Below are 20,098 nucleotides of genomic sequence, written 5' to 3' on the forward strand. Positions count from 1 at the left end.
TACACCCCTCACGGAATGTAATAAGGCACCCCTTATTAAAGGGGTACTACCGTGGAAAACTTTTTTTAAATCAACTGGTGCCAGAAATTTTGGGGGATTTCTCTCCTTTTACTCCTTGTAAAAATTCTAAAACTGGGTCTACAAGAACATGCGAGTGTAAAAAATGAAGATTTTGAATTTTCTCCTTCACTTTGCTGCTATTCCTGTGAAACACCTAAAGGGTTAACACCTAAAGGGTTAACAAACTTTCTGAATGTCACTTTGAATACTTTGGGGGGGGGGTGCAGTTTCTATAATGGGGTAATTTATGGGGTATTTCTAACATGAAAGCCCTTCAAATCCACTTCAAACTGAACTGGTCCCTGAAAAATTCCGATTTTGAAATTTTCGTGAAAAATTTGAAAATTGCTGCTGAACTCTGAAGCCCTCTGGTGTCTTCCAAAAGTAAAAACATGTCACCTTTATGATGCCAACATTAAGTAGACATATTGGCCGGCATTTATCATTATAGGTGTAAGTGAAGCATTTTTTTACACCTTTTTTTGTGTGCCGGTAATGTGTAGGATCACCAAATTTATTAAATGGTCACAGAGCATTTGATACATTTTGTGCAGGTCACATTTTCTGAAATTTCTCTCTTAAAGGGAACCAATCATCAGATTTTACCCTATATAATGCTTGGCAAAGCGTTATATAGGGTAAAATTGTTGTCCTCACCATCCCCGGGGGACGCTCCTGCCCCCAGGGATGGTGAAGATATGAAGTTATAAACTAGTCACCGCCGCCGCCGTAAGTAGTCACCTGGGCGGGGAGCTCTTCTCATCTACTCCCGTTCTTCGGCCGGCAGCGACGCCCCCTCCGCTTGATTGATGGGCCGCGTCATTGTTCCGCTCACTGAACAGATGGAGCAGAGTGATGACGCGGCCCATCAATCACGCCCAGGGGGAGCGTCGCTGCCGGCCGAAGAACGGGAGTAGGTGAGAAGAGCTCCCCGCCCAGGTGACTACTTACGGCGGCGGCGGTGACTAGTTTATAACTTCATATCTTCCCCATCCCTGGGGGCAGGAGCATCCCCCGGGAATGTTGAAAATAAAGATTTTACCCTATATAACGCTTTGTCAAGCGTTATATAGGGTAAAATCTGATGATTGGTTCCCTTTAACCTACAACAAAAAGCTAAGCTAAGTCTGGGCTGGTAGTTTTAGAGATATTTCAGTGGACTTGCGCCTTTTTTGCGCCTTTTCATAAAAAGGCGCAGTTGATAAAACCCTTCCATATCATGTGTATTACAAAATCAGTGGATTGCAACTGAAAATCAGCAGAAATGTGTAAACCAAAAGGTGCAAAAAGGCGCAAATAAACCCTGCTTGCACCTTTTTTGCGCCTTTTGTAGACACAAAAAACAGTCTTAAGACAATGATAAATGTCAGCCATTGTATATTTGAATCAATATATAATTTATTTGGAATATCCATTTTCCTTACAAGCAGAGAGTTTCAAAGTTAGAAAAATGCAAAATTTTCATGAAATTGTGGGATTTTTCAGCAAGAAAGGATGCAGGGAACAAAGAAAATTTACCACTATGTTAAAGTAGAATATGTCATGGAAAAACAGTCTCGGAATCAGAATAAAAGGTAAAAGCATCTTAGAGTTATTAATCTGACAGTGGTCAGAATTGCAAAAAAGGGCTCAGTCCTTAAAGGAGATATCCAGTGGTGAAAAACGTATCCCCTATCCTAAGGATAGTGGATAAGTTTCAGATCACGGGGGGGTCCGACCGCTGGGCAATCTCCGGCTCTGCCATAGAGTTGCATTGAGGGGGCGTGCCGGCCGTCGCTTTGTGCGGTGGTCAACACGCGCTATCTGGCCAGCGAGCCGGGGCCCCGTACAGGAGATTGCGGGGGGCCCAAGTGGTCGGACCTCCCGCGATCTGAAACTTAACCCCTATCATAGCAAAATAAAGGCCAAAGATCCGGAAATCAAAGGAAGGCTTCAAGTTTATTCCACACCAAAGTGTATACATGTGCAACGTTTCGGCTAGGTGCCTTTGTCAAGCATAACAAATAATACAATGAAGCTTACTGAAATACCGTACATCAAGGTGCATTACAATTGGTCAAGAAACATGTGCGTTACATTCCCAGTGATTAGGTCATCCAACCTGCAGGATCTGATAGGTTGTGTATGTAAACATCACGCGATCATTAGCTGTCAAACATACCAAAGATATTCCAGACAAATCTGATATATAGAGGATAAATAGGGGCCTCCGTTTAGCTTCCTCATAGTACTTACATCATCTGATCATACATTGGCACAGCCAGCCCAGAAAAGTGTTGAAAGCGTACCTGTCATAGTGCAAAAAAAAGAAAAAAAGTGATATGTTACTCAGGACCCAATCCTGATCATGTGCATATAATTTTTATGTGTCTCTGACCTATATATCCAGAGATATAAGCATTTATCTGCTGGTGAGTTACTTTTTCATTGTGCAGGCTGGAGGGGGCGTGTCAGTCTGTCTCCCTCACAAGAGCAAGCCTGTGCAGTCAGCCAATCAGTACTCTCCACTCTGTAACCCTTTCCTCTCTGGTTGTATGCTGTGTCATGTTACACAGAGGAAGATACTTGGAGCTTGCCTGCAGTAATCAGAAGACATTATGGTGAATTTATAACAGGATAAAATGTATAAATATAAGAATAGATCTTTATAAAGTTACTGCAAGGATTTTTAAGATAAAAGTACAGCATTTTTATGAATACATGTTCTATCTGTTTTATCTTCTCCTAGTAAAGCTGGATGCTAATCAGCATAGCTGTCACTATGTGTGTCATTCATCTTTCACAGACTCCTGATTGTCTGATCAACTTCTTTGTCATTCAGGAGTCTGAGAAAGCTTTGACTATTTCAGCATGCTGGGAGTTGTAGTTTAGTAACAACTGAAGCTGCAATGTTTGTAAATAACTGTGTTAGAGCAGTGTTGCCTCCAGCTGTTTTAAAACTACAGCTCCCAGCATGTCCACACATCCTTTATCTGTAGTTTTGCATACACAATAGAAATCTCCTATACTGGATACCGGTATGCTTTACAGCAGGTATCCAGTATGCTGTAAAATCTAGACTAGTCTGTCTGGCTAAAAGACAGGCGACACCTAGTGGCGGCTATTTTGAGCTTGAATTTCAGGTGAAAATGTAAAATTGTTTTAACAGGTGTATATTGTGAAATGTCATATTATAATGAGTCCTGCAATATATGAAAAGTTTTTAACAATGACAGTGCCTCTTTAAGTTGACATATGACAGAGAAAATAATGCTTCTATATGTTACACACTGGGTCATGCAGATTCTTTACAAATCACCAGTTACTTATTCAAAATACTGAAAAGTATAAAGTTGGCAAGGTTGGCACCTGTTTTCTTACCAATTCGCTGTTAAGGCCAGGCTGGATACAGATGAGTATTATAGAGGGCGCCTTACTCTTTATTTTTCCATCCTTAATTCAGTGGCCCAATGGCGTTTAACCCCTTAAATTCCTCACTTATTCAAAATACTGAAAATGGACCTAGTTGGCAAGGTTGGCACCTATTTTAATGCCAATCCACTGTTTGGGCCAGGCTGGATACAGTTGGGTATTATGGAGGGGCCCTTACTCTTTATTTTTCAACACTTAGGTCAGTGGCCCAACCACGTTTAACCCCTTAAATTCATCAGTTACCGTACTTATTCAAAACGCATATTTTTTCATCCATTTTTTTACTATTGTTTTTCTGCAAAAACACAAACAATCTATATTTTTTTTTCTGAATTCGATTTTTCCCAAATAATATTCAACATTTATGTATAAAAAAAACAGATTTACTGCAGAGAAATGAGAGGAGAAAAGGTTTATTAGTCATAGTCATCTATAAGAAAATGCTCGAATAAGAAACCAACTTCAGTGAATAAGAAGCTGCCGAATAAGAAATCAACTTCAGCCTCATGCCAACTAGCTATAAGCCATGGGCCCTTACCAAGAGATCGGGACTAGTGACAGGTTTTTACCAGTGACAATCATTGTTGGGGAGGTTGTGATTGGCTGCTGTGGACCCTTTTGGTCTTAAAGTGGCAGGAGTTAAAGTGTCTATATGGGATTGGCGGGGACGACTGATATCAGCAATATGCAGTAGTTGAGACCATAACTCTATGGAAACCTGGTAATTAGTTTGAAGTTCCAAAATGTCATCCAAAAATAGGAAAAAGTGAGGATTTAAAAAAAATAAGTAGATACTTAAAGGAGAACTCTGGGATGTTCTAACTTATCTGCTATCCTAAGGATAGGGGATAAGTGTTAGATTGCCTCGGCTCCCTGCATTAAAGGAGCCGTTTCAACCACAGCACAAAGCAATGGCCAACACAGCCCCTCCATGCAGTTCTATGGCAGAGCCGGAGATTGCCGAAAGCAGTGCTCCGGCTCTCGCATAGAGTTGCATGGAGGGGGCTTGTCGTCCGCTGCTTCGTACGGTGGTCCTAAGGAAAGGAGATAAGTGTTAGATGGCGGGGGGTCCAACCGCTGGGGCCCCCCCATGATCTCCTGCATGGAGCCCCCCGCGATCTCCCGCACGGCACCCCAGCTCCCTGCATGAAAGGAGCTGTTTCGACCACAGCACGAAGCTGCGGCCAACATGCCCCCTCCATGTAGTTCTATGGCAGAGCCAGAGATTGCCGAAAGCAGCGCTCCGGCTCTCCCATAGAGCTGCATGGAGTGGGTGTGTCGGCCGCCGCTTTGTGCTGTGGTCAACACACCCCATTCATGCTGAGAACCGGGGCGCCGTGTGGGAGATCGTGGGGAGGAGTTGTCACATCCCGGAGTTCTCCTTTAATACAGATAAAGCAAGTTCTCAGAGAGCCCATAATAAAGTAAGAAAGAACTGCTGGAAGCTGTAAATCACTGTCTATGAGGACAGGAGCATGGTCCTGTACAGTACTCACAGTTGGGGAGATCTATCAAAACCTGTGCAGAAGAAAAGTCGACCAGTTGCCCAATACAACCAATCAGATAGCGCTGTGCACACAGTGGAATTTCCGCAGCATATGTTTCTGCTGTGAAGATCCAGAGTCCACAGAAAGAATTGACATATCTATTCTTTCTGCAGAGTCCGCATTGTCGTCTATTTCTGACCAGTCCTAGCGCCGGCCCCTTGCTGCCATTCATCTTATCTAGTCTGCCGCTATTTTAAATGCTTATTAAGTTTTTTACATTTCTCTAGATGTGAAGCTGTAACACAAGTGGTAGATATAGGTTACTACTCTACATGGTGCAGTGAGACAGCACATTGTATTTATTTGGCATTAGACTGGGTATTATGGATCACTTCCATACTTCTGATCAGAACATTGTATTAGGAATTGCTATTTATGCAGGTCCCTCGTGTGATGTACGATGTACTATTCAAGCCTTAGCCACTCATAACATGAATAAAAGGGGTACTCCACAGGAAGAAAAATTATTCAGACAAACTGGTGCCAGAAGGTTATACAGATTTTGTAAATTACCAATATTTAAAAATCTTAGGCCTTCCAGTACTTATCAGCTGCTGCATGCTCCTCAGGAAGTTGTGTAGTCCTTTCCAGTCTGACCACATTGTTTTCTGCTACCACCTCTGTACGTGTCAGGAACTGTTTAGAGAGAGAACAAGCCCTAAAGCAGACCTCTCCTGCTTTGGACAGTTCCTGACACAATATGCAAATCTGTTTAACTTTCTGGGACCAGTTAATTTGAGAACATTGACAAACTCACATTCTCACCTGTTTTTTTTTAGATGATTTTAAGCCAGCATCCATAGACACGTCGTGTGAAGGAGAACTTCAAGTAGGAAAAGGAGATGAAGTTAAAATTACTTTGCCTCACATCCCAGTAAGTGAAATGGTTCTGTTCAGATATTTAAGTTAAGCGGGCCTCTGCTCCTAGTGCTATATACAGTTAAAGGGGTATTCTGGCTTTATACGTCTTAACCCCTATGCAAAGGATAAGACGTATGATTGCAGGGGGTCAAGCCGCTGGGGACCCCCACGATCTCGGTGCAGCCCTCAGCATTCTGTGCCGGGCGCAGTGGCTGATCGGTTACATTACTGGTCCATTTATAGGGGTTTTCTTCTATAATGTTCTTTTTCTAGCTTTGTTCTGTGGTATTTATTACTTTCATTATATCATTATATGAGACTATATTTTCCACCATCGCCTGCCTAAGGAATTTTGTTCTTTATGCAATATATGAGATCACAGTCATGACATTTATGCATCAATTTCTGCTATTCAGAATTTTATGTGTTGCAATTCCTTCTATGCATTTGTGTGAACGGCGACATTTGTGTTTTTATATTTCTCATTTTTCATTATCCTAATATTAGATTTTTTTTTTTCTTTTTATCACCATGCCGTTGTTCACACAGTGCTTTGGAGAACTACTTATATTACTGTGTGGGTGTGCGCTAGGTAAACCCATGTTTCTCATGGGCTACTAGTGTTCAATCACACTGGTTTTTAATATATCACTTTCTTATATTTGCACTTGTCTTTTTATATTAGCATATAGTTAATAAAGATTCTACATTTGTCTCTTTTTATTTGTTCACATCATGCGATTGATGTCATTTTTGTACAAGTGCTTCATGTTCTCTATGTGAATGGATCCAGGTGTGAACGGGAGCTACTCTTGGCTAATTAGCTTTGGGTGTCTCCCCTCACCCCCACTTCCATATAAAAGAGTTCTTGGAACCTGTAATCATTGTATGACTAACGCCAGCACCTGGACGAAACGCGTCACTTCATCCCTGTAGCTGTTGCCTCGTTGATGTGAATAAAGCCACATGTTCCTGAACCGAGCTGGAGTTTACTTCCTTCATTTCTATTGTTCTGGGTGAGATCCACACCTTCTCCCTGCTCGGGATCCAGACCAGGGATAGAGCCGGAATACTTCTATTTTCTCAGATCGGTGTATGTTGTACCATATGTGCTGTAACACCAGATCTTAGTTAAATATATTACAGAATAACTCCCATTCTAATCACTCTCCTGGGAGTTGCTTGACTCCCTACGGAATAATTAGCTAGATGCGTCTCTTGCCATGCAGCTCCATGTGTTTTCCCATCTTATAATATAATAGCTGAAGGCATGCCCTATAGATGACAACACTGGATCCCCGCATAGGGATTATCTAAGATTAGAAAAAAAAGGTGAGTTCTTCAAGAAAACAGCACCACACCTGTCCTCTGGTTGGGTGTTATATTGCAGCTCAGTTGAAGTGAATGGAGTTGTAAAACCAAACAACCTGAAGCAGGTGAGGTGCTGTTTTGTACTCCTGAATATCCCCTTGAAGGCAATATTCACAGAGCCGAATTTTGAAGCGGAATTTGCTCGAAGAAAAAAAAATCTGCTTGGAAATTCTGTTGTTTTTAATGGGATTCTTCTGCACCGTGTACATGGTGGAAACATCTGCCACGGAAATCCCCATTCTGGCCTCTGCAGAAAGAATAAATATAGCAATTCTCTCTGCGGATTCTGCTCAGAAATGCATTGCCGTCTATGGAGATGGGACATTCCTAAGCTGTCGGCATACTCGCCTGCTGCTTGCGGAATGTTTCCATGGCCTAAGTAGATCTAATGCTGTATTGTGGATATCTGTGCCATTTTTTATATATACTGTGGATATGTAAAGGGCCTTTAGCCAACCTGTAAGATATCCTTATTAATGGACTTTATTATCGCTGTCTGTGAAGGGAATGATTCCAAGTCAAAGCAAGTTATATATAAAGCAATCATTTCTTAGAGAATTTCCTAATAAATATGTATAGGTACCACAAAAGTTAGCTTATTATTATATTGATGTTATAAGGGATAATCCAAAGGTGGCCTGACAAAAAGGAATCTTGTGGAATAGTTGATAAAGTATACAACTATGGTTGTGTGCAAATCGCGTTTAACACTGGAAAGTATATATTAACCGGGATGTGGTATTCCTATCACCCGACGTCCGGGACATGCAGTTCCGTGCGCCGGACAGGTGAATTTCCCTGACATTTAGCCCTGTTTTCGGGCAAGCAGAGCCGTACAGACAACCCAGCAGCGCTCAGAGTGTATGGAGCGGGCTCAAGTCCACTCCAAACCGGGCAGCCCTCAGCTGATTCCTGTAGCTGGGGGCCGCTGCTAATAGCCAGCTTACTGTGATCACCGTGGCCAACTATTTACCCTTTAGATTGCTGCTGTTGAAGCTGACAGCGGTGTCTAAAGAGACCTTTTCACCATCCCTAGTGGGGTGGATTGTCCCGCTGTGGTGGTGGTGGTGGTGGTGGTGGGGGGGGGGGGTTTGGGGTTGGGGGGTCTGGGGGAAGGGGGTGATTTCTGTATAGGCTCAATCAAGTGAGCACAGATCACACAGATTCCTTAGTAATGATTCATTCTTAAAGTCTCCTAAAGGACTAATAAAGTGTTTAAAAAAACAAAAAAGTTTTTAATAAAAGTTTAAAAAACACTTTCATATTAATAGTTCACATCACCCCCCCTTTTCCCATTTTCCATATAACAAATATGTAAACGTAGTAAAAATGAACATATTTGGTATTGGCGCATGCGTAATTGTTCGAACTATTAAATATAACATTATATATCCCGTACGGTTAATTGCGTTAAAAACAACACAGAATTGCGTTTATTTATAACATCATAACCCAGAAAAAAAATAAAAAGCGATTAAAAAGTCCCATCAATGCCAAAATTGTACCGATACAAACAACAGATTACGGCATAAAAAATTAACCCTCACACAGCCCAGTATATGAAAAAATAATAACATTATAGTGGTCAGAAAATGGCAATTAAAAAAAATTCTAAAAAGTTTAGAATTTGTAAAACATGATAGAAACAAATTTGGTATTGCTGTAATTATGGCGACCTAAAGTTTAAAAATAACATGTTAGTTTGACCTGGGCAAGGAGGAAGAAACGAAAGTGCAAAAACTAAATAAATAAACTAATAAAGACCTTGTTTACATAATATTTTTGTCACGATTATTTTGTGTACCAAAATGGTGGATTGCCATGAGGGACAAGTAGATTGTGTTCCGTTTTAGTCTCTTGGACAAGTAAAAAAAATTTTTGTTTTGTTTTTGTATTTTCTCACCCCTGATTAAACTGATTCCTGTGACAAATGAAATGCATACAATGACATCCATCACCAATAGGGTGCCTTTGTGAAAAAACATATATATTGTTTTTTTTCTATTTGCACTGGATACTATTGTGGTCCATATATATGTCCCCATAAGGATAATCTTTTGGCCTCCATCAGGCGAATAAATGCCTATGCCTATTAGTCCAGTATGTCAGCAATGGGGGTAAAGGGGCAGAACAGTCAGTGTCAGTATTGTATAGGAAAATAACACAGGAGCACCGTTAAAGAAATCATCCAGCAGATGGCCCTTCCTTTTTTTTTCTTTCTTTTTTTTCACCACTTTATTGACTTTTACACACAGCCATAAATCAGATAGATGGGAGTCCAATCTGTGTGACTTAAAGGGGTATTCCAGGAAAAAACTTTTTTTTATATATTAACTGGCTCCATAAAGTTAAACAGATTTCTAAATTACTTCTGTTAAAAAATCCTTCATCCAATAATTATCAGCTGCTGAAGTTGAGTTGTTGTTTTCTGTCTGGCAACAGTACTCTCTGCTGACATCTTGTCTCAGGAACTGCACAGAGTAGAAGAGGTTTGCTATGGGGATTTGCTTCTACTTTGGGCAGTTTCCGAGACAGGTGTCATCAGAGAGATCATCAGAGAGCACTTAGACAGAAAAGAACACAACTTCAGCAGCTCATAGTAGGGATGACCGATATCGTTTTTTTAGGGCCGATACCGATAATAGGTGGAGGTTAGGGCCGATAGCCGATAACTTATACCGATATTCCGGTATAAGTTATCGGCTATTTATCCCCCCGCGACACCGCTGCAGTTCATTGATTTAAAGTGGGCACTTTAAATCAATGCACTGCAGTGGCTTTTGCTGTACCATAGGCCGCCACCCGCTTCTCTCCCCCTGCCTGTCCGGGGGTCCTGAGACCTATCACCGCCACCGCTCCCCCTGCCGCACCGCGACCGCCGCCGCACCCGCGACCGCCCCCCCCTTAATTACCTGTTCCCGGGGTCCACTCCACATCTGGCTCCGGTGGCGTCCTCCTGAACTGTCACTGTGCGCACTGACGGTGACGTCACGTCACTCGTCATTGCGCACAGCGTAACGCAGGACGCACCAGGAGCAAGAAGTAGCGTGGGCTCCGGGAACAGGTAATTATAAAACCAGGGATGGGGGAGGCAATGGGGTCGGGGCGGTGGGGGGTGCGACGCGGTGCGGCGGGTCGGGGGGGGGGGGGGGTTCGGTCGCGGTGCGGTGGGGTCGGGGCATTATCGGCTTATCAGCAAGGTAATTGCCGATACCGATAATGCCCAAAATCGTGATTATCGGCCGATAATATCGGCCATACCGATAATCGGTCGATCCCTAGCTCATAGGTACTGAAAGGATTAAGATTTTTTAATAGAAGTAATTTACAAATCTGTAACTTTCTGGAGCCAGTTGATAAATAAAAAAGTTATTTTTAGGGAAGACTTACTGGGGGAGACTTATTAAAACCTGTCCAGAGGAAAAGTTGCTGAGTTGCCCATAGAAACCAATCAGATCGCTTCTTTCACTTTTCAGAGACCTTTTCAAAAATGAAAGAAGCTATCTGAAATCTGATTGGTTGCTATGGGCAACTCAGCAACTTTTCCTCTGGACAGGTTTTGCTAAATCTCTCCCACTAACTATCCTCACCATCCCTGCAGCCAGAAACGTCTCCAGGGGATAGTGAGGAAAAAGATTTTGCCATATATAGTCGTATGGAAAAGTTTAGCCCCCCTGACAATTTCCATGATTTTTATTTATAAAAAATTGGGTGTTTGGCTCAGCAATTTAATTGAGAGCTATCAAATATCTGAAAGGCACAGTAATATTTCAGTAGTGAAATGAGATTTATTGGATGAACAAAAAATGTGCGATCTGCATCAAAACAAAAGTAGACAGGTGCATATATTTGGCCACCCCAACAGAAATATCACCTCAATATTTAGTGGAGCCTCCTTTAGGAGAAATATCGGCCTCTAGAGGCTTCCTATAGCCTGTAATGAGTGTCTGGCAGAAGGGATTTCTCCTTGCAAAACATCTCCAGTTCAGTTAGTATTGATGGTGGCCGAGCATTGACAGCACCAGATTTTCAATGATATTCAGGTCTGGGGACTGGGATGGCCATTCCAGATCATTGTACTTGTTCCAGAGTAGATTTTGCCAGACTAGATTTTGAGCAGTGTTTTGGGTTGTCTTGTTGAAATATCCAGTCCCGGCGTAATTTCAACTTTGTGACTGATTCCTGTACATTATTTTTAAAGAAGAAATGCGGCGGAAAACGTTCATCTTCCATATGTGCCTGGGCAACAAAAACAATCCTAGGAACGTCACACTGCGGTCAGCGTATTGCCAGCCGTAGCGATGTCCTGCGATTGGCTGAGCCTACTGTCATGTAAGGAGCTCGGGCTGGCTCCTCACATGACAGAGCGCACAGCCCATCACCAGCCGAGGTGGGACATCGCTGTGGCAGTCAATACGCTGACCACAGTGTGACGTTTTGAGTCTAAGAAGCAGGGACCCAAGCAGTGCCGGAGGAACGGGACACCGATACCACCGCAACGGGGGAACGTAGGAAGGTGAGCTAAAGTTAGTTTTCTTTGTTTTTGCAGCCCGGGCACAGGGGAAGGTACGTTTTTTCCGTAGCATTTATCCCTTAAGTATCTGCTGATATTAAGTGGAATCCATGCGATCCTCAACTTTAAAGGGGTTATCCAGGAAAATAATAATAATAATAATAATAAAGCTGGCTTGTCCAAATGTGTGTTTGCATACCTGCTGATCCAAACACCCAGTTATTTATAAATGAAAATCATGGAACTTGTCAGAGCGCTTAAACTTTTGCATACGACTGTATAACGCGTTGCCATGTGTTATGTATGGGACAGGTTCCCAGATTTTTATTTTTTTTACAGATTACACCCAGATACATATATCTAATCTGTTTCTATTTTCTGATTGTAATATTTGTTTATAAAATTTTTGTATAAAATTACAGAGGCAGCAGTTTGCCTGTTTTTAACAGCATTTAGAAAATGCTTTACAGTAAGCAACACAGGACTTAAGCAACAATGGACAGGAGCTGTCCCATTGACATGAATCGGACATTCCACAGGGTGGGGTAGGCTGAGCTGTGAGCATCAGCTATTGTTTATCTAATGGTGTCACCTCTCACTCTAATGCTTTGTATATCCCTTTTCTGCAGCCTCCTCCTTATCATCACAGACAGAACAAGAGGTTTTAGTTTAGCACCCACCTTTAGCGGCTTCCGGAACCACTGGAGGTCCTCAGGCTGAGTCCATCTCGACCACGAGAACGGAGCATAGTGCCGTCACTGCTCCGCCCCCGTGTGACGTCACTATGCTCCGTCCCCGTGATCACCAGTAATCAGACCCGGAGTGAACACGCTCCGGGACTGATTCTAACTGGGGGCGGCGTGGAAGATTACGGGAGTCCCCAGTGGTGGGACCCCCGCGATCAGGCATCTTATCCCATATCCTTTGGATAGGGGATAAGATGTCTTAGCACCGGAGTACCCCGTTAATAATAGATTGTGTTCTGATAACACATTGGGGTTTATTTACTAAGAGTGGAGTGTAGGTTTCTTTTTGGTTTTTTTCCTACTGGTATTTTCCCAAGGTATTTACTTAGGTTTCCCTACAGAAATCCATCTATATTAGGGAAATATTTAGACATTCTATTAGATTAACCCTTTTGTCAATATCTTGTTTAGTAGTATTATAGGACAATGCGTGACAGCGAGTATATTTATGGACTCCCTTCTGTATTACAGGGTTCAACTCCTCCTATGACTGTATTCAAAGGAAACAAACGGCCCTACCAGAAGGACTGTGTGCTGATCATCAACCATGACACTGGGGAATACGTCCTGGAGAAGCTAAGTAGCAGTATACAAGTGAAGAAAACCAGGTACAGTTCAGTAGTCCTGCCCCACCTGGGGCACAGGGTTATGTATTCGGAGTATTACAATAATGACCCCCGTCCCTCCTTTATTTGTTTTTATGCTTAGATTTGCCATCAGTTAGATAAATCCAATCTCCAAGGAGACAATCTCAATGGGACTCTGTTGCATATACATTAACCACTTTTATAGTATGTGTTCTATGATTTACACTCACAACAGAAGTGGAAAAACAGCACCTCCCTCGCGGCAGCTATTTACACTATGCGTTTAGGGAAAAAGTCAATCTCCTTTGACCTGCACAATGGACTCCAGCACTGGTGCTCTATCAATAGAGTTTAGCCGTATGTATAAGAACAGAAGAAGCGGATGCCACTTACTGCTGTAGACATCTTCTTTTGTTGAAAATAAATCCACAGGTTTCCAAGAAGCAGAGAATACAAACAGGATTGCAGGAACGCCCCTGCAATCTAATTTGTGCTCCCTACTCCTTGGAAACCCATGCACCCGTGAGTGCCATCAGCAGTTATATGATATACACTCACTGGCCACTTTGTTAGGTAAATACCTATTCAATTTCTTGTTAACACAAATAGCTAATCTGCCAATCACATGGCAACAACTCAGTGCATGAAGACATGGGCAAGGCAACTAGGTGAAGTGTAAACCACGCATCAGAATGTGAAACAAAAGGGATTTAACAGACTTTGAAAGTCACATCGTTGTTGGTACCAGACGGACTGGTCTGAGTATTTCAGATGACTGGTTCCAGATCACAGGCAACAGGAGCTCAAATAACCACTCATTACAATCAATGTATGCAGAATACAATCTCTGAACTAACAAAACATTGAACCTAATAGCAGAAGGGTTACAGCAGCAAAAGAAAACACAAGTTGCCACTCATGTCAGCTAAGAACAGGAAACTGAGGCTACAATTCGCCCAGGCTCACCAAAATTGCATTCCAGCTGCGACTTTCAGATGTCAGGGTCAGAATTTAGAGTAAACAACATGAAAGCATGGATCCATCCCACCTGGTATCAATGGTTCAGGCTAGTTTTGGTGGTATAATAGTGGGAGACATTATCTCTGCACACTTTAGGCTCCTTAGTACCAATTGAGCATCATTTAAATGTGACGGCCTACCTGAGTATTGTTGCTGACCATGTCCATCCCTTTATGATCACAATGTACACATCATCTCATACATGACAATGAGTTCACTGTACTCCAATGGCCTCCACAGTCACCAGATCTCACTCCCATAGAGAACCTTTCAGATGTGGTGGAACGAAAAATAAGCATCGTGGATGTTCAGCCGACACATCTGCAACAACTACGAGATACCATCATGTCCATATGGACCAAAATCTCTGAGTAATGTTCCCAGCACCTTGTAAAAAGTATGCCACAAAAAATGATGCAAGTCCTGAAGGCTAAAAGCGGTCCAACCAGGTTGTGACATTTCCACAAGATGCCATCTTCTCAATGAGTTTTGTATAGGAGAGAATAAATAGGAAAAAAAGCTTATGAAAACATCATTGTCCATAGTAACCAATCACAGAACAACCTTAATTTCTTATAGTGTGCTTAACAAATGTAAGGTAGTTAACATCAATCTACATCACATGTGGGCGCACTTAGGAGGGGTTTCCTTGTAAACCTTCCTCAGAGCCACTCCCAGAAGAAAATATGACGTTAAATATAAAAATAATTTCTGCCACCACTAGAGGAGCTCCCTGCACATGAATTTATCATTACTAGAAGCTGTAGAAATCCCTTACAACCCTGTAAGTCCCCTATAGAGAAAGCTGAAGGCAAACAGAAGTCTACCATGTTACTTACTGTATTGGTGTAGAGAAAAGTAGGGCGTTTGACTCTTAGCATCAGAAAACTAGAGTTCCAATTGCTATAAAGACTTCTGGACCTATTTAGATGAAATACAGTAAAAGTATTGGGTGTTTTTCTTTTCTTCCATGGACTACACTATTTACTTTTAAACCATTCCAAAAAGTTATAATAATAACTGTGCACTGTAGTTGGTTGTATTATATAATACTAAAGGGGGATTTATCCGGATCGGCATCTCGCACTCCAGTCTAAATTAATCCCCTGCTAGTGTATGGGTAGACTCGATTTATGTAGATAAATTATTGGGCATAAATATTGCACATTTTTTATGCTTTTGCCAGGCACAATGGTGGTAGATGCTCCCCTAAGTGATACATTTTAACCTTTTTGAATGGCATGGAGGTGAAGCTATTGCTCCATTAAATGTCTTTTGAGCGCATGCTTGACTCCATTTAGTTTCTGCATGACTGCAGTAAAGAAGAACAGGGGCCCCAGCTATCACACTGTATGATAACAACCCTTCTGAGTTTGGCACTTTGGACATTGCTGCAGGAGAAAAAGCTTGGTTCACATGCAGCTGTTTTGTTTGTTTGTTTTCTTTTGCATTTTCTTTTTACATGCATGAAAAAATTAATAAGAAAAAGCACTGGTAAATTGCAGTCATTTTTCAATGCACTTATCAGGAATTTATAGGTAAAAGCAGAATTTTACAATTGTTATTCATCCTTTTTAGGGCTGAGGGCAGCAGCAAGATTCAAGCTCGGATAGAGCAGCAATCTGCCAGATCCTCGCAGCCACCTTCACAGTTTAAAACTCCATCAAAACCTTCTGCAGGACCTAAGACTTCACCCCTGAAGGATCATCCTTCTCCTGAACCTCAGCTGGATGACATTAAAAGAGGTAGGAGGGCATACATGTGCATTGTTCTCTCTTTTCTCTGATAATCATTTCAAACTATTTTTCATGTTCATTAAAATTCATTTCACATTTTTCATATTTTGTTATGTTTTAACTTTGTGTTTAACGCCTTAAAGGGGTACTCCGCCCCTAGACTTATCCCCTATCCAAAAGGTGAAAAGGTGAAAAAAGATGTCTGATCATGGGGGTCCCACTGCCGGGGACCCCCCATGATCTCCCTGCTGCACCCGGCGTTTGTTTAGAGCTTCGGGTGAAGCGCCCGGAGGTTCGTGATGTCACGACCATGCCCCGCTCATGACCACGCCCCCTCAATGTAAGTCTATGGAAGGGGGCATGACGGCCGACATGCCCCTTCCCATAGACTTGCATTGAGAGGGCGTAGCCGTGACATCACGAGCGGGACGTGGCCGTGACGGCATGAACCTGACGTATTTTTATACGTTTATGCCGTTTACCACGCAGGATCAAAAGTATAATATTTAAATACTAAATATTTTCGCACGCGGTGATACCAAATATGTTTTTTTTTTTTTTTTTTAATTCCTTTATGGGAAAAGGGGTTGATTATTCGTGAGGGGGCTTTTATATATATTTTTTTAAAATTTTTACAATATTTTTTACTCTTTTAACCCCTTAACGATCACGGACATAAATGTACGTCCTGGTTTGGCAGTACTTTGCGCACCAGGACGTACATTTACGTCCTGTGTATGACCACGAGCATCAGATCGCTGCTCGTGTCATACACGGCAGGTTCCGGCTGCTATCAGCAGCTGTGGACCCGCCGGTAATGGCCGACATCCGCGATCACGCGGATGTCCGCCATTAACCCCTCAGATGGCGTGATCTGTACGGCAATGCGCATGATGAAATAGAGGATCGGATCGCCCGCAGCGCTGCCACGGCGATCCGATCATCTGTAATGGCGGACACAGGTCCCCTCACCTGCCTCCGTCCATCTCCTGGCGTCTCCTGCTCTGGTCTGAGATCGAGCAGACCAGAGCAGAAGATCGATGATAATACTGAGCAGTGCTATGTCCTATGCATATCAGTGAACATTATTAGCAATAAAATTATTGCTATAGATAGTCCCCTATGGGGACATAAAAAGTGTTAAAAAAAAAAAAAAAAAAAGTTGAATAAAAAAGGGAAAAATCTCAATAAAAATTTAAATTGTCAGTTTTTCACATTTTACCCCCAAAAAGCGTACATTTTTTATTTTTTTTAAACATGTTTGGTATCGCCCCTGCGTAAATGTCAGCACTATCAAAATATATAATGTTAATGATCCCGTACGGTGAACAGTGTAAACATAATTTTTTATTTTTTTTAAGTCCAAAAATGCTGCTTTTTTGTCACATTTTATAAAAAATAAATGATATAAAAGTTTTATGTATTTAAATGTGGTATCGATAAAAAGTACAGATGACGATGCAAAAAATGAGCCCTCATACTGCCCTATATACAGAAAAATGAAAAAGTTATAGGTGGTCAAAATAGGGCAATTTTAGATTACTGATTTTGTACAAAAGGTTTTAGATTTTTTTTTTTAAGCGGTACAAAAATATAAAAGTATCTAGCCATGGGTATCATTTTAATCGTATTGACCCACAGAATAAATAACACATTTCATTTTTACCGTCAATTGTACAGTATGAAAACGAAACCCTCCAAAATGTGCAAAATTGTGGTTATCATTTAAATTTCCTCCCTAAAAAAATATATTTTTTGTGTTCGCCGTACATTTGGTAAAATCAGAGGTTTCATTACAAAGTACAATTGGTCACACTAAAAACAAGCCCTTATATGGGTCTGTAGATGGAAAAATAAAAGAGTTATGAATTTTAGAAGGCGAGGAGGAAAAAATGTAAACGCAGAAATAAAATTGGCCTGGTCCTTAAGGTGAAAATGGGCTTGGTCCTTAAGGGGTTAATTATATTCAATCATTTGGATTGCAGTGTACTATTCAGTATTATGTTATAACATAGTATTGATCAGCACTATAGGCGATCTCTTTGTACAGCCTGACTCTACAGGCTGCACAAAAACATCGGGCATCCTGCAAGCCGGAGACTGGTAAAGACCTCCGGCAGCCATTTTCTCTCACCGGACCCCTGTAATTGCAATGCGGGGGTCCAATGAGCCCACTCAAACCCACCGGCACCTTTAATTTTTCACAATGGACACTATGATCTGCATTAATCATGGCATCTATAGGGTTAATGGCGGACATCAGCAAGATCACTAATGTCTTCCATTATCAGCCAGAACTTTCCCCCAATGGAGCGAGCGCAGCTGCTGCACTCACTTAATAGCTGTGCCGTAAATGTAAATGGTGCATGTCCTTAACCCCTTAAGGACCGAGGTTTTTTCCGTTTTTGCATTTTCGTTTTTCCTTTGGATAGGGGATAAGATGTCTAAGCACCGGAGTACCCCTTTAAGGATGCAGCTCATTTTCACCTTAAGGAAGCCGCCCTTTTTTGCAAATCTGACCACTGTCACTTTAAGCATTCTGATTCCAAGATTAGTTTTTTCGTGACATATTCTACTTTAACGTAGCGGTAAATTTTTGTCGTTACTTGCATCCTTTCTTTGTGAAAAATCCCAAAATGTCATGAAAATTTAGAAAATTTAGCATTTTTCGAACTTTGAAACTCTCTGCTTGTAAGGAAAATGGATATTCCAAATAAATGATATATTGATTCACAAATACAATATGCCTACTTTATGTTTGCATCATAAAGTTGACATGTTTAAACTTTTTGAATACATTAGAAGACTTCAAAGTTCAGCAGCAATTTTCACGAAAATTTCAAAATCTGAATTTTTCAGGGACCAGTTAAGTTTAAAATGGATTTGAGGGGCCTTTCTGTGACAAATACCCCATAAATGACCCCATTGTAGAAACTGCACCCCTCAAAGTATTCAAAATGACATTCAGAAAGTTTAACCCTTTAGGTGTTTCACAAGAATAGCAGCAAAGTGGACGAGAAAAATCAAAATCTGCATTTTTTACACTAACATGTTATTTTAGCTCCATTGTTTTTCCATTTTTAAAAGTGATATAAGGAGAAAAAGTCCCCCAAAATTTGTAGCCCAATTTCTCTTGAGTATGGAAATACCTCATATGTTAACATAAAGTGCTCTGCAGGATCACAACATCGCTCAAGAGGGAAAGAGCAACTGTGGGATTTAAAAAAAATAATAATTTTGCTGTCATGGTTTTTGGGGGCCATTTTGCATTTAGGAAGCCCCCATGGTGCCAGAACAGCAAAATGACCCCCACATGGCATACTATTTTGGAAACTACACCCCTTAAGGAACGTAACAAGGGGTATATTGAGCCTTAACACCTCATAGGTGTTTGCCGACTTTGCGTTGAAGTTGGATGTGAAAATGGAAAATTTGATTTTTAACACTAAAATGATGGTGTTACCTCAAATTTTTCTTTTTCACAAGGGGTAATAGGAGAAAATGGACCCAAAAATAAATTTAAAGCCCAATTTCTCCTGATTAAGAAAATGCCCCATATGTGGATATTAAGTGCTCTGCTGGCACACTACAATGCTCAGAAGACAAGGAGCAAAATTTTGGCTTTTTGAAAGAGAATTATGCTGAAATGGTTTTTGGGGGGCATGTTGCATTTAGGAAGCCCCTATGGTGCCAGAACAGCAAAAAAAAGTGAGCCTTAACACCTCACGGGTGTTTGACGACTTTGCATTGAAGTTGGACGTGAAAATGGAAAATTTTATTTTTAGCACTAAAATGATGGTGTTACCCTAAATTTTTCTTTTTCATAAGGGGTAATAGGAGAAAATGGACCCCAAAATTTAAAGCCCAATTTCTCCCGATTAGGAAAACGCCCCATATGTGGACATAAAGTGCTCTGCTGGCGCACTACAGGTCTCAGAACAGAAGGAGCGCTATTGGACTTTTCGAGAGAGAATTTTGCTGAAATTGAAGTTGGGGGCCATGTGCATTTAGAAACCTCCCATGGTGCCAGAACAGCAGAAACCCCCCACATGTGACACCATTTTGGAAACTACACCCTTCCAGAAACGTAACAAGGGTTACAGTGAGTACTTACACCTCACAGGTTTTTTGAACAGTGGGCCGTAAAAGTGAAAAATTTGATTTTTAACACTAAAATGATGTTGTTAATCCAAATTTTTCATTTTCACATGGTGTAATAGGAGAAAATGGACCCTAAAATTTGTAG

General features: G+C 41.4%; 1 protein-coding gene across 2 annotated transcripts in view; it reads left to right on the plus strand.

The window, feature by feature from the left end:
• The window catches only part of EAF1 (ELL associated factor 1), a 36,886-nt gene that overhangs the window by 4,639 nt on the left and 12,149 nt on the right, over window positions 1-20,098 (plus strand). For both annotated transcript variants that reach the window (XM_056520693.1, XM_056520694.1), the window contains exons 2-4: window positions 5,798-5,892; window positions 12,981-13,117; window positions 15,695-15,861. In XM_056520693.1, coding sequence (XP_056376668.1) covers window positions 5,798-5,892; window positions 12,981-13,117; window positions 15,695-15,861 — 399 coding nt within the window. The remainder of the gene's footprint in view (window positions 1-5,797; window positions 5,893-12,980; window positions 13,118-15,694; window positions 15,862-20,098) is intronic.

The sequence above is a fragment of the Hyla sarda genome, chromosome 5 (assembly GCF_029499605.1).
Source record: "Hyla sarda isolate aHylSar1 chromosome 5, aHylSar1.hap1, whole genome shotgun sequence".
In the NCBI taxonomy this organism is placed as follows: domain Eukaryota; kingdom Metazoa; phylum Chordata; class Amphibia; order Anura; family Hylidae; genus Hyla; species Hyla sarda.